The following is a 21,308-nucleotide window of genomic DNA, read 5'->3' on the forward strand; positions in this document are numbered from 1 at the left end:
TTAAAAAAAACTTGACAAGAATTTGGCATCAGCAACATGAATCCATAGACCCAAGCTAGCTGTGAGCAATAACGGCTGGAGCTGGTAGTTTCTTAGGACACATGAGGCTCATAAACCCAAATCAGGCATGGTTTGAATGCTACAGCTAATTTCATTTTCTCCAACTGGTTCTATGATCAGGTCAATAAGTCTTAGCAGCCTCCCCATTCACAAGATATAAATCTAACTCTGGAATGTGGTTCAACACTAAAGATGATGAATCGGCACTGATCATGTGATACAATCTTGTCAAAATTCTCAAGAGAACTTTTTCAATACCTCGTGGAAGCCTGTTTTAGGAGAAAATCGCGGTTCTACCCAGTGTTAGCGTCATAGCGTGGAGACAACAGGATCTACCTGAAATACTTATTCGCAATGAAACCTGTCTATAAATTAACCATCGCTTATGTTTTGGTTTGTTGATGTTACCATTTCTGACTAGCGACACGGACTCGAAACATGAGACGCACCTGTACAAAAAGCCTTCGTTCTTCTGATCTGTGTTTAAGCAAACTGCTAACTTAAAAAAATAATTTTTTTTAAATGTGATTAGAAAAAACACTTTTACTTTTCTGAAATGATTCTGAAATTAAAACATTTAGCTGAAATCTCAAATCATTTAATAGTTTAAAAAAAATAATAAATTACCAAAATGGCCTTTTTACAGCACCTATAAAATAAAGAAACAACTGCTTTTATGCAAAAAAAAAAAAATAAATACTTGCAAATACAACTGAATATTAATATAACAACAAAAACAAGTAAATTTATGTTACATTTCCCACTTCCCGCTAACTTCAAAATTTACTTTGGTTACAGGATCAGATCAATATTAATACAATTGATATAATACAGAGAAAAAAAACCTTTGAAATTCTTTCCCAAACTGCTTCTGTTCACAAAGGAAGCTGCATGAAGATATGCTTTTACATGGTTTAAAGTGGATGATGGTCTCAACCCTATTGAAATTTTTAGGATGAATGTGAACGCTGACTGCAGTCCAGGTCTTCTCATGTCACCTACAACAGTACCTGATTTAACTAACACCCTTGTGGCTGACTGAGCACAAATTTCCACAAGCACACTCCAAAATCTAGTGGAACATCTTCCCAGGATAGTGGAGGTTATTATAAGAGCAAATGGAGACTAAATATGGAATGGGATGTACTACAAGCACATGCTAAGCTTATGCTCAGGTGTCCACAAACTTCATATGATGTACATTTGTAATTGTAAAACTGTTATGTAAAAAATATTTGAATCATTAACAGACATTTTGTTGTTTCCAAATGAGGACATGCTGCTTCAAACACATTAAAAATATTTCTGGAGGTTTTCTTTTTTTTCTGCATGGTCAGCATTCAGACTGTGGTTCTGACAAATGAGGCCAAACAAAGCCACCCATTTAGGACACATCCATTTAGGACACAACGGGAAGAACAGTTCGGATCTCAGATTAATTTTTCATTACGAGACTCTCTCAAGATGATTGACAAGACTGAGGAAACATTATCCTTACATGAACCTTACAATTTCTCAGCAGCATAATCGGTTCTTCGTGGAAAATATTCGAAAATGGACCTTGTGGTAACGAGCATGACCCAAATACCAATCAATATAATCAGAGTCAAAGTCACCAGTTAGTAATTACCATTTTGAGTGCAGGGGTATTTTTACTTTATCGCAATAGCTGTGCCAAGACAATTTTAGGCTAAAGCTGTGTTTTTACAGTGCAGAGTTACAGTATGAAAAAAAAAGAAAAACGCACTCTGCAATTCAGTTACAAACATAGGATTTAGTCAAGATTACGGTATGGTCATGGCTCAAGAAAAAGCCTCCAATTTCTGGCTGCCTCTGTTGGGCAACACTCTGATTCAGGCTGAAATAAATTTCTTAAGAAGAAAGACTTTTGGATGACTCATTTGGTGAGAACAGGAAGTGTTAACAATTTTTCCTTTACTTACATTATGCCTGGTAAACATGCGCACCGGATCAATACGCTGGCTAATTAATGTTTGAGAAACTAAATCCAGTGGAAAATTATTACCGTGTCAGATAAAAATGTGTTATTACAAAAGACTGGCTGCATTTTCCAATTAAATCTGTCCTCCTGTTGCCAAAACCTGCATCTACTCTAATCCAAAAATAAACCGCACTTCTGAAAGGTGTCTGGTAAGAAGACGTGTCATGGTCGCATCCTCTCGTGGATATTGATAAGGATGATGCGGTTCTGAGTCGGGAGACAAACGACTTGCTCGACCATGTCTGCTCCTTTAATTAGAAACTCTAACTCACTCAGCTCGCTCGGCTCCTGAACTCCGCAATAAGGTCAGGCCTGTTGTTCCTTTCCGACACGGTTATCTTTCCATTTCTGTCGTTTAATGACTTGAACAGAGACAGTAGGTGTGAATATCATCCCTGGAGACCATTAATAAACAAAATGGCAACATGGTAATGTATCAAGATGGTGGTTTACTGAGATAAGGAAATCTAGGGTAGCAGTAATAATCACCTATGCAGATATAAATAAATATGTTGCTGCCCTGGAATGGATATTTTCCAATAGTAGCACTATTCCGCATGTGCTACAGCAATGTGGCAATGAATTTCACATTTACTAAAACATTATGGTTTATACTTAACTATAAACAATTATAGTTACTACAGGTTGACCAATAATGGATTTTACTGATATTTAGTTCTGATAGTACTTGCTGATACCCGAATAATCAATTGATAGTTTTTAAAATAGATACTGAATTAAAAAAAAAACCAACATAGTAAAATAGTACCGAACAGAACTGAATCGTGAAATGTGCTAATTTGAAGAAATATGGATATATTCTTAATATTAATCAATGTAGTGAAATAAGTAATATATTTAAAATAAAATATAACATAGCGCTCTCCATACAATGTGTAGCCTCACGTCCGAAAAAAACAAAAAAACAGTGCATGATGTTAGTCATTCACCTCTAGAGGCCGCTTTCATAATGACACTGGACCTTCTCAGACCCTCCAGCAATGGATGCTACCCTGAAAAACTATCTGTATGGATATTCAACTATAAATCAACTATTGGTGCAGATAAATCAGCAAAAACGATGAATCGTTCGACCTCTAATAGTTAGACTTATTCTGTCCTGAAGATTTAAAACCTACCCAAAAAATTTTAGATGGTTATATTAAGGTCTTTTACATTGTGCAGCAGATCTGACTAAATAAAGATTCACAATGTTTCATAAAAGTGCACACATAAGGGAAACCTGAACCTCACTAAAACTAATAAAATAACAGTTCTTTCATGATTTCTGATAAGAACTTTTGATAAGACTTTTAAAAAGCCACAATTTCTGTTGCTTCGTAATTTCCGCTGCTTCGTACATCAGCTTTACAGCCTAACTTTACCGATGTTGATACATATTGACCGACCGAAGGCACACCCGCAGTTCTACATTAACTCCCTAATCGCTAGAGTTTATGCAAATCACCATTCTAGTTTTTACTCAGAAACGCCACTGAGTAGATCCATAATCATCATGTAGTACTGGGTTAAGAGGACCGGCTGTGGCTTTAAATGTGGTCAAAAGATACAGAAAGCGACAACAAAAGCATCAATCTGCTCCATTAGCTAAAATTGCCCTTGGAGCAGATATAGGTAGAAAATTCAAAGAGATAGATGCCAAGCTTGATCACCCTGATCCTGAATCTGCACAAGGATGCAAACATTCAAATATATCAATCATTCAACTACCATGGCGTTTGCTAGGACATTCACATGATTGAAAGACTCTGATTTTTAGCTAAAATTTTATTCACATCATGTAATGAATGTAGGATTAAAAAAAAAGGGGGTAAACCTATAAATAATTATATCGTTCAAACAAAAAAAGAAACTTATGTCCCCGCTACTGAATTCTCACTGAAAACAAAAAGCGATGAGATAACATGCAAATCAGCACACGGACATGTGAGCATCATGTTGACATCACACGGCTGAAAAACTCAGATCCTTCACCTGTTTCATTGAGAAGTTTCAGAATTGATCTGCTCTTAAGGACAGATTACATACATTAAATATGATTTATTGCAGGCAGTATTTATCCACAGCACTACAAAAAAACACAGACCAGGCATAACTTTATAGCTACCAGTCAGGCATAACATTATGACCATCGGCCTAATATTGTATTTTTTCCCTGCCAAAACAGTTCTGACCTCTCGAGCAGTAACACCATTAACTTCTTCAGCAGTTTGAGGTTCAGGAGCTCGTCTGTTGGATCGGACCACATGGACCAGCATTCGCTCCTCACGTGCATCAATGAGCCTCGGCTGCCCACGACCCTGTCGCCGGTTGACCACTGTTTCTTCCTTGGAGCACTTTTGATAGATACTGACCACTGCAGACCAGGAACATCCCATAAGAGCTACATTTTTCCTGCTTCTAACATCAACCCTGAGGTGATAATCAGTGTTATTAACTTCACCATTCTTAATGTTATAATGTCATAATGTTATGCCTGATCGGTGTATATTGTGTAGTATTTTATAAACATATCCAATAGTTATGTTGTGTGTATTCTCTTTACTTGTTGCATGTTTTCTGTTCTCAACAGCATTAAGATCATTTACCGTACCAACGCCATCTGGCGCTTGATCATGTCTCCATTAACATTATCATATGATACCTGAAGTCATAGTAAGATTTAAATGCTGGAATGAGTGAGTCTGTCATTGAGTGACTGAGTGAGTAAGTCGGTAAGTAAACCGAAGAAACCGAGTCAGAGAGGGAGAAAAGATTTGACTGGTTCAATGAGTGAGCTAAGTTCAAAACTGTGAACTTAGCATTTATATAGCAAAGCACTCAAACAAGTTAATGTGGCTTGTTGTCAAGACCTTTTCTCCTGATGGAAAAGATCAATTCAAGCTTTCCAGGGCTTTACAAGACATCAGTGATAATGATACTCCACATCTGTCTGAGCGCTGACTGGATGAGTTTCAACATGCAGCAGCCGAGACGAGGCCAAGACGTAGATCGTGGTTCTGCGGCTTTACTCGATCGCATCATTGCTTTCACATTCACAAATCATTAAGTTGCTTCGCTTTTTCCGTCAAGAGTGGAAGAAGCTTTTTATTCTACAGTTGTACATATTGATTCCATTAAGGATGAAGTAACCAGTGTTGTGGTCATTTTAACGTGTCCTTTGGCACGTCAGATGAAAGGATCGCATTTCTAAAGGTCTGCGAGGCAAAAGCTAAAGTGTCAGAAATTAATATATCAAAAATAAAATGTGAAATATACCACACGTTTTATGCTAATGAAGAAGCCTGGGGAACTATTGATCTGTTTATAATCAATATTCGAATCAGGTTGGCCGTCGTGAAAACGTGTGTTTCGGTCCTGATACTCATGTGACATTTCAGTCGCTCGCACACATTTTCCACAGGAAACCGTGTGTATCTCTACGAAAACAGAGTAGTGTTACTACAAAGTATCGGCTACAGTGAAAGCATTTCCTCTTCCTGGTTTGCACGAGTCAAATGTTTTTGTCTAAGCTCTTCTTGTCTAGTGGTTCGGTTAAAAAAAAACAGAGGAAACACACGGCCTTTGCGTTTGAAATCTCATTTCTGTCCTGCATCTCTATCATGCTAGCTCGTCAATGTATGCAGTTCTGAAGATCTATATAAGACGCTTTAAGTGAGCATAAAAGGTGGGAGGTTACGGTTCTTGTCAGATTCTTTCCGCAAAATTCGCGTATCAGCACTCTATTTTAAATACATGATGACTAGCTGCTTTCACTTTTAAATCTAACAGAAATGCTACGCTACACTACACACGCTACATTTTATTGTTATAATTTAACGAAAAATTTACAGACAAAAAAAAAAAGGACAAATAATATGAAGTCACAGCCAGGACTGGCATGTTCTTGTAAGTATAGAATACCACAGGACAGACCTCGCACTCCGATCGACGACAGAATCAACACCTGTATGGTTTATAGTTTGAAATATTGTTGTGTAACATCCGAGAGACCAGTTGGTTCATGTTCTTTCTTACATTATAGCAGTTTAAACAGCTGTTTCATCACCAGCATTTAATTTCCCCTTTCCCACTCCATGCACATTCCATGCCAGGAAAGCGTCACACATTGTCTACACTAATCCGAATACATTTGAAAAGTGTTTATCCGTCTAAAAACGTTTTCTTTTTCAATCGCTTCTCAAAAGTTGCTCATCCACATTGTAATGTCTGAAAACTATTACGTCCCTGTACTGCGCATGAGTAAAATATAAGACGATGCGACCTGCGTAATTTTCCGCTTACAGCCAAAATGTTGTATCACTGTGTTGCATTAAAATGATGCACAGCTCCTAACCAATCACATGCGAGAATTCAAGAAGACCATACTAAGAGTTTATGCATTATAATATTTCTGTCTTTCTCGTTTTTTCGTAATCACGACTTAATTTTCTTGCGATATCGGGATACCATATGTGGTTTCCTCGTGAACCGTACTTCATTTTTCTGTGTATTCTGCGTAAGAGCGTGTTCTAAACACAGCATCATCGCAGCACCATGGATGATCGCGATCGCTTTTATTTTTATCAGGCACTCAATCAAACTAGAGATAAAGTCCATATTTTCTGTGAGAAATAATTAACATTGATGGAGATTTCAGGCACCAACACGTACTCCATGACATACACCAGAAACATTCACAAGGCGTGAGATTTTCGCCAAAACGGGTTTTTTTCTACATTGAGACCACGAGAAAACAAAGTCGTGATACCCGGGAAAACTAATTTTGTCATGTCAGAGATCACGAGAAAACATTAGTAATATTGTGATTTTGATGTAGTGATACTAGAAAATAACTCTCAAAATCATGAGAAAATAAAGTCGTGATCAGGAGAAAAGAAGAAAGAATAATGCATGACCTCTTAGAACTTCAATACCATACTGTTGTCACAGAATTTATTACGACGTCTGTATGTACTTGGTGGACATCCCACACCAGATTCAGTTTGTTATTGTAATAACCTCCACTCTTCTGGGAAGGCTTTCCACAAGATTTTTTAATGTGGCTTTAAGGATTTGCTTCTTCACCCACAAGTGTGAGTGCCTTATTTCATAACTTTGGTGTGGTAACAGTAACTTATTTTGCTATCACAACCCTAATGGGTTTTAGTCCATAGTTACAACACAAGGCTTGTGCAATAACGCATCCATGTACAGATGCGTATACTGTATTGTAAAAATAAATCATATTTATCTGAGAATTGGGACAGCTTTTTTAAGGATGTCTGAATGAAATTGTGACTTTGGATTAACATTAGAAAGCCTCGAATGTTCCACCAGGCCCGAGTACAACATGCTGAAGTAGGTCTCAACACCATTTCAAGGTCGCACCCGTGTGCTCTTCATGAGGAAGTAAAAAAACATTTCCTGCCTCGAATATTACTGCATAAACAGTGTCTCAACAATACACTGGGTAGCAAACGAATGGCATCGCAACACGGATTCACCACAAATGGCTCATGATTGAAAAAGTGATCGCGACGGTTAAGGTATCGTGCGACGCTGCCAATCTCAGCCACTGACTCACGTGCGTGCAAAATGAGCGGACTGAAAAAACTGCTCGTTCTTCTACACGCTATCTCCTGTAGCAAAAAATACTGCAAATGTTTTCAATCAGTAATGTTTAAATAAAAAAAAAAATGAAGTCATCTTCCTGTGTGTTTCTGTATTTCCTGTCTTCATTGTTTCACCACTTCCTTTATAACCTGCGTTGACCTTCACTGTTCCTGTCTGCATAGCGGACATGCCGAACGCCCGCTCGAAAACAACGCGTCTTCTCCGCGCCACCCCATGCAAAGTCGAGCTCCTGCCATATTTCCCTAGAGAGTATCCGGCATTCCCCTGACGCACCGCAAGGTTTAACATCCATCGCCTCTTGACTGACGGTTATACAAAATGCACGATAATTAACTTTGAGCGACGACCTTGAACTTTTCCATGCTCGAATCGTTAAAAAAGGTGTTGGAAAAGATAATGTTTATCTGATTTTATTGTTAAATAATAATTAAAAAAAATATTTTTTTGTATATTTTTTATTACGCCTAGTAATTGGCTTGGCTCCGACGTTACACGATGGTTTATTTGTTTTCCGTTGCAGATGCTTTTTTTTTTTTTTTACACACTTGATGACTTTTTGTGTCTAATTATCTATCACTGTCAGCAATATTGGATTGGGAACAACACTTAAAGAAAGTAATTAAAAACAAACAAAAGAAAATGGGCTATATAACACTGGAGTGTTTTACAGATTTACAACCTTAAATAAGCAGGTTACAGAGTGTATTTGCTGTGCATAATTTACATATCATTAATATTATAATTTACATATTGTGCATAATGTGCATAATTTACATATTATTAATATTAATAAAGGTAGCCCTAGAGTCATAGAGGTTAAGATTACGATTTTTCGTTCTTGCGATAGCGATACAACAAAATTGTACAAATATTTACGTTTTCACGTGACAGGCGAACGTAGCAGTGTATGCTCCGCCCTCCACTCGCGAACTTGCCCACGCGTCTGCTGCCACAAACATAAATACAGTATAGTTTATACAATACGGTAGTGTAAATGGCTGGAGGTCTGGAAGTCGCACAGACAGGAGTTTAGAGATGCATCCGACCATTTATTGCTGTGAATTTGTCAGTAAAGACGACTGGGTAAACTCCAGACTGATAACGAGGGCAGGATTACTGGGAAAAGCGTTAATTGAAACGAAGCACCGTGTTGCGATTCAAAGTCACTGGACTTTGAAACAGAAGATCATGAGCTCAAAATTTTTCAAGATTTTCCTGAAATGAACAGATTATAATGTTGGTCATCTGCTAAAGCCAATCATCAGCATGACTCGAGGTCATGAGCTCAAATCCTAGCACCACCAAACAACCACTGCTGGGCCCTTGAGCAAGGCCCTTTACCCTGTTCAGTTGTAGATCTTACCAGATACAGTCAATGAGATGTTTGAGAGCTTGCGTGACACTTTCACACAGTGATTATGGTCTGCTTGACACCTCAAGGCTTCTGGATTAACCCTTTCTGATTTGTAGTACAGCTTGTAATATGGTCCATAATGCTGGCATGAGTTTATGGTGCTACGATGAGAATGTTTGCACTGTTTTTTCAGAAAACGATGTCTGTTGAAAAGTGTCTGTATTCCTGTCTTGTGCATGTTCGGTTGGCTGTGAGGTCTTTACTTGTTTCACTACATTTACATTTGCTTCCCGGATCAAGCTCACTACTGTTAACGTCTGCCATCTGTACTATTATCTGACACTCCCGACCATGCATGACGGCAGCAACTCATCCTCTCATAGGTTAGGCCTCAAATTATGCTTGGAGTCAAGCTAGGCTTTAAGCCTTCAAGCTAGGCTTTTTCAAGCTAGGGATAAATAACAACAACAAACAAACAAATACACTCCTGGCTTACCGAGTGTATACGTCCATAAACACTGTACGAACCTCACACAAAACTTCGACTCAAAACAGATAATATTAAATTCAATTAATATTACGAAACGTAAAATCGACCCGAGTCGCCAAACATGTACATTAAAGGCAGACAGGGAGATGAACACACTTCAACAGTAGGTGATTTGTAACAGATCAAATCGTCACTGTAAAACAATTATTGGACGGCAACGAATTTTTGCCAGTGTAGCAAATGCGGCGCTCGCCTAAAAGCGGCCAAAAGGATGACGACACGCGATGGCGCAAAAATCACAGGAGGGCTATGAATACGGCTGTGACGTATGTGTGTATATGTGTGTATGTATCTAATAATTTTATATAGAAATATACACAGATCAGGTATAACATCACGACCGGTGAAGTGAATAACACTGATTATCTCTTCAAATTGTGATGACTAGACGACCTGGTCAGAGCATCTCCGAACCTGCAGCTCCTGTGGGCTGTCAACAGTGGTCAGTATCTATCAAAAGTGCTCCAAGGAAGGAACAATGGTAAACCGATGAGAGGGTCATGGTCATTGAGGCTCATTGATGCATGTGGGGAGCGAAGGCTGGATCGTGTGGTCCGATCCAACAGACGAGCTCCAGTAGCTTAAATTGCTGAAGAAGTTAATGCTGTTAACGCTGGACGGGCCTTGACTGAAGAGGGACCAACACAATATTAGGCAGGTGGTCATAATGTTATGCTGATCGGTGTAAATATTATATGTATAATTCTGACATCAGCACCGTGTTTTTGTAGTAACATCTGGTCCACATGGACTGGTACGGAGGATGTTTATTTATTTATTTATTTAATCACTAAGGTTGTTGTCAAGTTTATCAGCACCTTCTATTTAGTTTTTTCCAAAGAAAGCGGGACGCTCATGAGGAGACGAAATCGTAAAAAAAAAACGTAAATGTAATTCAATGAAATGTAGCCATAAATGGATAAAAAGCACTCACTGTATTGTTTGAGCCGAACTGCATTATATTGTATTGTATTATCTAATAATAATTAGTAGGAGGTTAGGAGGGACTCGAAACATCACCACCAACCCTCACCACCACCACCACCACCACCACCACCACGATGTTGTTGATAAGTTCCCTGAATAGTGAGATCTTTTCTCGAAGGAGAACATCATGTTACACAAATCATGCACACACTCTTGGTAGGGCTGGGTTGAGCATGGTGTTCCCATCCTCATCATCATCCCCATCATCATCATCATGGTTATGATCATCATCATGGTCAGAAGAGACACTCATTGGTGCTGAGGATAAAGACAAAATGGCACGCCGTGTGTGTGCATGTGTGTGTGTGTGTGTGTGTGTGTGTGCATATAAAGCATGTGTTCCATCACCTTGATGATGCTGGCCTTTCGGGGTATCCCAGGTTTGCCGTCTACGTTCGCGTTGTCCGCGCCGGTTGATCCCCCGATCTCCGGCTCGAGCCCGCAATCGCCGTTCGACACCGAGCCGGTGATCTCTCGCTCCCGCTGCGGGGGCTCCTCCGCGCTTCCGCCGCCGCCGCTTCCTGCTTTCTCCGCCATGAGCGCGGGGCCGACGCCCGGCACGAGTCCCACAGTCCGTGGCGTGGTTGTCGATCGCAAAAGAGGAAGGTGGTGGTGGTGGGTGTGGGGGGAGCGTGGGACCGGTGCCCGGGGTCTTTATCTCCAACGCGCCGGGGCGCGTTCGCGACTGCGCTCGCGTTGACTCACACACGCGGGGAGAACCTCTGGCGCGCGCCGCCGCATCTGGACTCCATGCATACGATGTGTGTCTATATATAACATATAATATATATAATCTAATATATATATTATTCCTTTAATAGATAGTTCTCCTTCACCACACCGCTCCTGCTGCTCCTCCTGCTCCTGCTGGTGTTTGGTGCTGGTGCTGGTGTGAGACTTATTGTTTCAGCAGCATTGAATCCAGCATGAACGCAAGTCTCCGTGCTACTGCCATCTGCTGAATCCGGATCACGAACAGCCCCCCTGCTTCATCCCCCAGAGTCCAAAACAACAAAACACTCATTTTCTCATTTCAATTCACTGTTTTTGCTTTTCTGACTTTTTTTTTTTTGTTTTCGTGCATTTTTTTTCTCTTCCCATAAACCCTTCAAACGAATCAAAACAATTAATCATGTAAAGTCCAGGTTTCATATGGACGCACGCGCAGCCCCGTGTTGCACCAGACTTGGCACTTTTTATTAACCATCAAGATCTATAAAAATGGTTAATATTTCACAGACGTCAGAAGATGTTCCGTGCAAGCAACATCAACTAAAAATTAATAAAACTCACCAGGAAATAACATCCAAAAAATTGAAAAAGAAAGAAAGAGAGAAAACACAGGCTCACGTGCGCACGCCGTGATCCACTGAGACAAACCGAAAGTAAAAATCCAACTTTCACCCGGCAGCCTTTGAGTCTTTGAGTAGTTTCTAAGGAAACATTGCAATTTTATAAATTGTAAATTATTTATTATATATATCTATAAATAAGACAAATAGAAGCCCAGTGTTTGTCTGTGTATATATATATATATATATATGTGTGTGTGTGTGTGTGTGTGTGTGTGTTAATAAAATACAAATTCTCTCTTCCCTCACTCCAACGCGTTGCCCACCTTGTAATTCCTCTTTTTTCTCTCTAGTATGCTAGTATGCGAGTGCGGGTCGTTGTCATGACGACTAGGGCTCTACTTAGACATACTATCTAGTATGCAAATGCACACCCTTGATCCCGCCTTTCTGTGGCTTCCTGACACGCTGATTGGCTGCCTGAATAAGGATTATAACGAATCAGAATTGAGTAAGGTGATGTTCGTTATATGGGTTTGTGAAGAGCATTTGTTTTACATTTACATTTGTGACATTTGGCAGACGCCCTTGTGCAGTTATCTTACAGTTCTCTCAGTTATACCAGTTTGCAATTGAAGATTAAGGGCCTTGCTGAAGGGCCCTCCGCAGTTGCAGATTGGTAGTTCTGGGATTTGAACTCATGACCTTCTGATTAAAAGTCCAACAAGAAACTTTTAGTAGTTTTGTCATTTCATTGTTGAACAGCAGAGTAAGGGGAATGTTGGCACCCATGGTAACCCATATTGCAATGCAAATCATGAATAGAATGATGGTTCTCAATTAGGGACCCCGTATTGTCTCGAGTCCCAAGTACTTATGACGTTCATTCACCTTCAGAATCCATGCTAGAAAAAGTGACCTTTATCTGTCACATACACTTTACAGTGAACTTCTCTTCTTTGCTTCTTGTTAAGTTTGGGTCAGACCACAGCACTGGACGTAAAGACTGGGTTTTTGAATCCTTGACCTTCTTTTCAATAACCTTTAGATTTCACCAAAGGAGCCACCACTGCCCCCAAGCAGGGTTGAGATGGATTCAGATCTCACTCTGAGAAAAATGTGCACAAAGTCAGACACCACCTTGAATAGGAAACTCCTTAGAGACTGTAGTGATAGATCCGGATCGAACCAAAGGTCCTGTAAAATGAAGCAACAACTATGCTTCTTCTTCTTCTTCTTCTTCTTCTTCTTCTTCTTCTTCTTCTTCTTCTTCTTCTACTTCTTCTTCTTCCAATTCCTCTTCCACTTTATTAAAACTAATATGTTTATCAGACTTAAAACCCAATCACTTCATACTCAGCCCCACTAAGCAGTAGAGATAAGCCTGATTGTCCTGAGGGTGGCGCTATTGTGGAAAATTGAAATATTTCAGGAATTTTAGCGTTGAGAACAATTAGCAGTAGAAAAAAATAAGAATAAAGTGCTCATCCATGGTCTTTTTATGGTTCTCTGTACCGTTGCAAAAACTGGCAACATTTGAAGCTGATCGCAAATTGGACCATGAGTTAATAGAAGAAAGCAAAGAATTAAATATAATGTATTACAAGTAAAGACCTGTAACCCTAATGTATACATTAATGCCCGACTGAATCCTATTTTGTGCAATAGGGTCATCTGGTGGATGTCTGCAGTAGTACAATCGATTATTATGCACCAATTACACAGTAATAACTCACTAAACTGGGAACAAAATGTTCCTGCGTGTCATTACTTACACCACATTCCATTCTTCCGCTCTCCCAAAGAAAATGATTGTTTCTGTTTCTATGAAATGCACTTTGTGTTTGCATCATTTCCATTGTCTTCCAGGCATTCTGTTTTAATTATACAGTACAACTCACAATTATATTTTGCCTGGTTGGACTGGAAGACCGATATTATATCCAGAACATCTGTAGTCTCGTTTCGAGGAGCAGCTATGTAACGGAAAACTTCACGAGATGATGAGCGTGATGGTATTCATGGTGGAATAAGCATGAAAGTTAAAGCTTGAAGCTAATCTAATGAGAAGATAAGAGAGCTGGACAGGTTTGAATGTCTAAAGTACCGCTGCATTGTTCTCTTGAGGTATAGGGGACACAAGTGCACAAACATCAGCAGGTAGCTGAACTTCATTGCGTGTAGCGTAAGAAACCATTATGCAAAATAGACCAACGAGTCGATAACAAAGTTTAAGAATACATTAGAGACATTATCGTAAATAAGTATCAAGCATTTAAGTGTTTACTAACTCAGTACAAACATCAGTATATATACACAATTATTGGGCAGTGCCTCTGTTCACAAAGCATGAAGATATGGTTTACATGGTGTGAAGAGGAAGTTCTTGAGTGGCCTGCTATAGAGCACTGATCTCAACCCTACTGAACACATTTGGGATGAATGGGAACGCTGACGGTGCCCCGGACCTCCTCACCTCACTTACATCAGTACCTGACTTTATTAACAATCTTGTATCTGAGGGAATCACACACAAATCATCACAAGCACACACTGAAATCAAGTGGAACATCTTCCCAGAAGAGTGAAGGTTATTATTAGAGCAAATGGGGACTAACTGTGAAATGAGATGTTTAAAAAGCACTAAAAGTCAATGTAATTTTATTATTATTATCATAGATTGTATTGTATTATATTGTATTGTATTGGTGTTATTGGTTATTCATTCGTCTGCTGACTGTTAATCTTGTAGCACTGTATAGCTGAATAACAGAAAATCAGCCTGGGATTGGTTTAATATCACAATAAAGATCATTTGCACGAATCGATCTGACATTTACGTGGCTCGTGTTACTGAGTTGACAGAAAAACATGGTGAATTTAAGGACGCTTTTTACCTGAGCAAATCACATCTGAAACATCAAAAACTCTCATTTTTAACAACCATATATTACCTTTTTATCACCCGAGTGGTCCGTTGAAGCTACAATACGAGTGTACGAGTGCAATGCAAGACATTTTTATACCCACATTTATGACACTTGCCTAAAAATCCACAAATCAAAGGACAGCCATAATAGAGAGAACAAAAGATAAAAATGTTGCACACTAACAAACAAAAACACATAGTATGTCATGCTAACTCAGGATGCTAACTAGTTTGAGCTGGAACAATCTGATTTACAGACCTCGGAAATGAGATTTTCCTGGTAGATGTATTGTTACAGGATATTTATATAAAAAAAACACACTTGATTATAGATTTCAGCCAGGATTTATTGGGATCATCTCAAACAAGTCATAATCTGCTCAAACCGTACAGTCTAAACTAAAATTCAGTTGGAAGTCAATGCATTTATACTAATTATATTATATGAATTCACCTTACTACATCCGAATAAAGTATAAAATGTCTCGATTAGTTTAAAGAAAATGACAAGGAGAGGTAGCGTAGATAATCCTGGCAGTTTTAGTTAGTAGGAACGATCTCGGTGGTACAGAAGCATTCAGCCTCGCAATACAGTTTCAGGTCCGGGTAACACGGGGCATTTTCTTTCAACTCTTTGCAGTTGCTGTAGTGTTGACATAAGTGCATGGATTGGCTAGAAAAAAAAAGACAAAAGATAAGGATTAAAGTCAGCATGACCAGTCCATCCATACATCAAAGTACAGGTTTGACGTGGTATGTTGACACGGGTATATGTTTGCCATATCTATATATATTAAGACAACAACAGGTTACTCACTACATAATTTGTTGTCACATGCTTGTGGACAGGCCGAACAGGGTTCTCCCATAGTGTATGGTGCCACACTTCTGTAATTCCCTCTGTTTGCAGAAGACAAACAATAAAAACCTCAAAAGCTAATTATCTGCAAAATGTCAGTTGAGCTAAGAACACTCCTAAAGTATGTTTTGATGGAGCAGATCTGTCCATGTAGTGCATGGAGAGGAGAAAGGACTTACGCCGATAGTACTGGCAATCGTAGAAATAGGCGCCTCCACATTTTGCCACACCGCAGCCGACTTGATAGGAACCGAACCAAACCACCTTGAATCCGAAACACAATACTGCTTAGATTTCTTTTGCGAATGTATAGTATACTGATGGAAACTTATGGTTGTCCCCGCAACGCAGCTCAAATAAAAATGTTGTGTGTTTAAATGCAGAAATTAACGTTTAATATGCATATAATAATACATATTAATGCAAGATGATCAAGTGAAATAATAAATAGTCATTGTTACTGTGATTGTAATACACAATAGCGACACAACTGCAGCCATTATAGTAATGGACTGGTTTTAATATTGCGAGGACACAGTGTACGTCTAAGTTTGATCAAATATACGTGCAATAAACCTTCCATATACCAATTATTGCTCCTGGGAAAATTGTTCAAAGAGACGTGAACTCAATTCCGAACCCAATAATTAAATTTCGTCAAGAATCTTGACCTGTGTGTAGTGGCCGATGGGTTTCCCGTTGCCGGACCCTGAGGAATAGTTGTAATTAGCCACTTCGCTGTGCCATTCTGTTATGACGTCAGTCCATGAAATGACTGGAGAGCCTTCGAGCAGATTTTCACCCATTTCATATGCTGCATAGACAAAGAAAACAAAACAAGATACTAATGTGTTTAAAAAAATATGTACTGTATTAAGGCTACCTCATTTACAGATAATCTTTTGTATGTGAGAAATAAAACACTAAGAGGTGTGCTGTTATAAGAAAATGGTCAAACATTTTTTGTAGTTTGCTGAGGGAAGATGTGGAATGGAGTCACTGTTACCATGATTATATTTCTATAACAGCCGAATTTGATATAATTGCTCTTATATAAGCTAATTTCCCAACCATTATTATAATATTTAATTTGAAAAACCTCAACTTTTTTATATTTCTATCTGTTTGTTGTTACATTGAATGGAGTAGAACATCTGCAAAAAAAGCAAGTTCCTTTTTTCTGCTTGATTTTAGCAGCTATAAACAGTTATTTCCTTCATCATTTTTGGTTACTGACACAAATAAACACAACTTGTCCTGTTACAAAGATTTTAGAAAACACATTTTTGATCTTTTCTGTGATTTCGTTATAGTTTTACTTTTTGACTTTCACAACACTCTGACACTGAAGACTCTTTCGAAGTGATATTAAATAAGCATCTCCTGAGAGAAAACCTTACCAAATAAACAATCTTTTTTTGTTACTTGTTTAGATAATGATAATCTTTTGTACATGTTCTTAATCTGACAATCTTGTTTGCACTCTACTGTTTGCACCAAGATCCAAATTCCACTGCACATATATTTCATTGTTCATATTTAGAGCAATTATCTTTTGTTTATTCTTTTGTTTATTCTTAATTTTCTTATTGCTGCTAAGCTCTGAGAGCTTCCAAACTAAATTTGTTGTTTCACTACAATGAGAATTAAGTCTTTAAAGTCTTAAGGCTTATAATTTAGTTACTACATGCTGTCTCAAGTCTTTCTGAACAACCAGAATTCAGAAGAAGGGCAAGACATATTCAAACCGATCAATAATGACAATTATAACCAAATCAATTTCCTATTTCCATCATTAATTTTCTATAATTAATCAATTATTTTCTATTTTTACAAATTTGTCCCCACAGCTAATTGCCAGATCAAGTCAGTCTGTTTGCTTTAAAGAAATACACTTGGTTTCACTCTATTCATTCTTAGTCAGTAACCATTTTCCCCTCACATCAGCTTTCAATTACGATTCCTTTTCCATGGCCAACTTAAAAGTAATTTGCTCCAATGGTCCACTGGAAAATAGTGTCAACTTGAAATATATTCTCAATTCATCATGTCTGGAGCTGTAATGTGAGCTCGGTGAAACAGAAACACTTAAAAGTAACCTCTAAGTAACCCTTATCCGAGCTAAAAAAAATTGTTTACATAGATCTGAGCAATCAAAGAGATTGTTTGATTCAAACGCTTTAAGTGCTTTAATTTTAGAATCTGTAAAATAAAGCAAATAAATGTAATGGGCTTACATCCGAGCATGCGGCTGCTGGGTGGGCCGTGCTCCATGGAGCAGGTGTCCGCCCACTTCTGAGCTATTGCAGCCACTTCTGAGCTCCAGCTCTGTTAGGAGAGATGTGTACTAGTTACTTAAATCATCCCACTCTGTGAAACAAAACGTTGTTAAACTAATATTGTGACTTTCAGGCATTTCAAACTGGTTCCATGAATATGGTAATGACTTGAGTGGCCAAGAAAAAATTGAAAATTCTTGGTTGAATGTTCCTAATAACATGGCCAGGAAAAATATAGTCGGTTGACTTTCACTGTGAGTTAAAAAAAAATCCTGAAAGTTATAAAATGAGAACTTGCACATTACCATCATAAGCATGTTGCTGGCAGGTGGATCAACTTGTCTCCGAAACATATTGTGAATGTTGACGATTTCATCCTGCACTGCCTGTAAGGTTGTACAGATCTGATCTGTGAGACAGAAAAACAACAGAAAACTTGGTTCCCAACAAATGGTTGCATACATATTTTGAATAGAATGCTAATTTGGCAACAATTTTTGCAATCGTAAATTATAAATTGTGCAAAGAATTCTGACTTTGATTCAGTTATCTTTTGCTTGGTATACAAGTTCACATTATGTAAGTCGTAGTAGTAGGGTTAGGGCTTACCTGGCTGTTGAGGCCACCAGGACAAGAATGAGAAAAAAACAATTATCTACATATTATAATATTGTACCATTTCACATTATTTCCATAATATTTTTCTTTACATTAAATTTTTCTTTAAAGTTATTAGTTATCAGTAATATAATATCTGATTATGCAGCTTTTTGTGAGGTGCATAGTGGTTGTGTTACTTTATAATCAATCATGTTAACAAAAGGATTTTTTGTTTTGTTTTTGCGCATTAAATTTCAGCTTGTTATCCCAAATCTACTGTTAAACCCAAGAAATGTAAATCATATTACATACTATACTATAACATTAAATTAATGTAATAGTACTGCACAGTATTCGAGAGTCTGATAACTGCAGTATATAAAGTACCCATATTTAGCTGATATTTTTCATTCTTTATTTCTGAACTTAAAACATTAAAAATCTACCATTAAAAATAAACATTGGACTTAAAATATTTCTATTAATAACAAGAGTTACAATACAGCTGTCCATCTTCATTTATGTCTATGACCATTTTTCTTATTCTACTCAGAGACCTTGTTATATGATTATTAGTATAGGTTCTATGATAGTTCTTTAAAGGTCTTTAATAATGGAATTCATTGTTTCAGTGCATTTATAGTGACTTACCACACTGCAGGTTAAGCTCATCTGAAGCAGAGCGAGTGCACACAGACTCCGGAGAAACATTCTGCCAAATGTCTTTATCCTACAAACAAACTCCTGCAGAGAACGGATATAAAAAATAACTTTTTATGTGTGATTTACTCAACAGTGTTATGAAATTTAGGATACAACACTTATATTGTATTACATACAACACTGGTATCTCAGTAGCACTTTGGTATGTTAGTACTGGTAACTACACAGTATTTAAATAGATCAATATATAGTCATTGTAGACCATTGCTACATACTTTGCTTGTTGTGTTGGATATTCAATTACCGTAAACAAAAAGTAGCGTGGAGACTAGGGTAGTTGTTCGTATTTTACCTGTATTTTAACAAGAAGTCCGATTGAGATCAAACATCCCAAGGGACATCTGGCTAAGGTAGCAGATTGCAAAGTTCAACATTAAAATACATGCGTTTAAATTTAAATATGAAATACACAACACATATTTAACACAGAGGGCATTTACTAAGAATAGTCACATGCCTCTTTCACCACGTTTTTTATGATAGCAAAAAATGCCTACATTGATATTAATTCATTCAAATTAAGATCTTTATGCTTTATATAAACATGCAGTTTCCTGCAAATCTGTTAAAACATGGGGTACATTGAAAAGCAACCACTTGCAGAAGCACAACTGATAACTAATAGAGCCAGCACAAAGAAGGTTAAAAGGGTAGTTGGAAGTTTACCCTGTATAACTTCAGAGATAAAAAAGAATCCAATGCTAATGTAGTGTACAGACATGTAGATTTGACGTACATAGTAATTGTACTGAACAAACACCAGGTATACATAGGAACATTTTAAATCATGGCTTAAATAAACATTTTTAGATTGATAATTGCATATAATTTTATAACTTTTTGGACTTTTATGCTTCTTCTTTTAACTGATGAGAGAAAGTTAGGAATGTTCAGCTTTTTTTTATTAAACATTCAACATACAAATTTTAAAAGAATTCTAAGTTGAAAATATAGTAGCTGATTTGCATAAATGCAAGAACCAGGTTACAGTAAAATATTACTATTGATAATCTATAGATAATGACCAAGATAGTAGTAAATATATAAGCAATGCTGGAACATTATAAGTACAGGAACACACATGTGATTTCTGTAAAACATGTTATACAGAACCAGAAATCACATTAAAATAAATGTATATTAAAATGAATAAATCATGTATGCATTAAAGAATAATAATAATAATAATAATAATAATAATAATAATAATAATAATAATAATAATAATAATAAAAGAAAAATAATCCCCTAATCAAGATGTTAATTATTTACATACATTGAATGTTATTTGCAATGTACATGTAATTTGTGTAATTGAACATAACACAATAATGTTGCTGCTTTCAAATAAGACCTGAGGTAAATCTCAACTTCAACAATGAAAAATCTTGCTACTTACATACAACATTTATTAACACATTGAACCTAAAAATTATTACAAGGTAACAGTCAAAATTTTGAGAACAAAATATAAAGTATGATTGCAATAAGAAAAAAATAAAGCGGTAAATTTAAGAGAGAGGCAGTGATGTTTGATAGAATAGTACAGTGAGTATTTTAGATGTAAAAATATAGGATATTTATACACAGAGGGTAATGCATAAGGTTAATTACATTAAAGTGTATGTAATTTTAAATATGTTATATGACGTATATTTAAATGTAACATTTAATGCCACATTACAGGTGGACAGCAAAAATGTCGAAATTTGCAATTTTTTTTTTTATTGTAAATTGTATGTCTGAAGCTCTACATGAAAAGAAACATTATAGTAACAACTAAATGCAATATTTTTTACTCAAGGTTACTTTAAAATTTGATTTAACAGAAACCACTTGTTTTTATATTATCCTTCAATTACCTTAAATTTTAATAAGTTTTGAATTGTACAATAACTTTTTCAATGAACACTATGTTTAAATGCTAATAACAGTAGCAATAATTGATTATTTTATATGCATTAAATTTACTTTAATTTTATTTTAATACAAATAGTTAATGCAGGTATAAGTAGTAAGAGTACCTGTGATGCTAG

The 21,308-nt window shown here is 37.1% G+C and overlaps 2 protein-coding genes across 2 annotated transcripts in view; both read right to left on the minus strand.

Moving 5' to 3' along the window:
- LOC124375280 (inactive phospholipase C-like protein 2) overlaps positions 1–11,978 on the minus strand; it is a 47,158-nt gene extending 35,180 nt beyond the window's left edge. Inside the window, 1 exon segment of the mRNA XM_046833418.1 lies at positions 10,939–11,978. Coding sequence (XP_046689374.1) covers positions 10,939–11,127 — 189 coding nt within the window. The 5' untranslated portion in view covers positions 11,128–11,978.
- A 3,159-nt stretch (positions 11,979–15,137) lies between these two features.
- LOC124403620 (cysteine-rich venom protein TEL1) lies at positions 15,138–21,308 on the minus strand. The gene is made up of 10 exons (XM_046877296.1): positions 21,297–21,308; positions 19,565–19,617; positions 19,201–19,293; positions 18,559–18,562; positions 18,255–18,358; positions 17,908–17,998; positions 16,342–16,484; positions 15,850–15,934; positions 15,629–15,711; positions 15,138–15,484 (listed from the first exon to the last, which is right to left on the minus strand). The coding sequence occupies exons 3-10, from the start codon at positions 19,258–19,260 to the stop codon at positions 15,389–15,391; spliced, it is 666 nt and encodes a 221-aa protein (XP_046733252.1). The 5' UTR covers positions 19,261–19,293; positions 19,565–19,617; positions 21,297–21,308; the 3' UTR covers positions 15,138–15,388.

This window comes from Silurus meridionalis, chromosome 21 (genome assembly GCF_014805685.1).
Source record: "Silurus meridionalis isolate SWU-2019-XX chromosome 21, ASM1480568v1, whole genome shotgun sequence".
In the NCBI taxonomy this organism is placed as follows: domain Eukaryota; kingdom Metazoa; phylum Chordata; class Actinopteri; order Siluriformes; family Siluridae; genus Silurus; species Silurus meridionalis.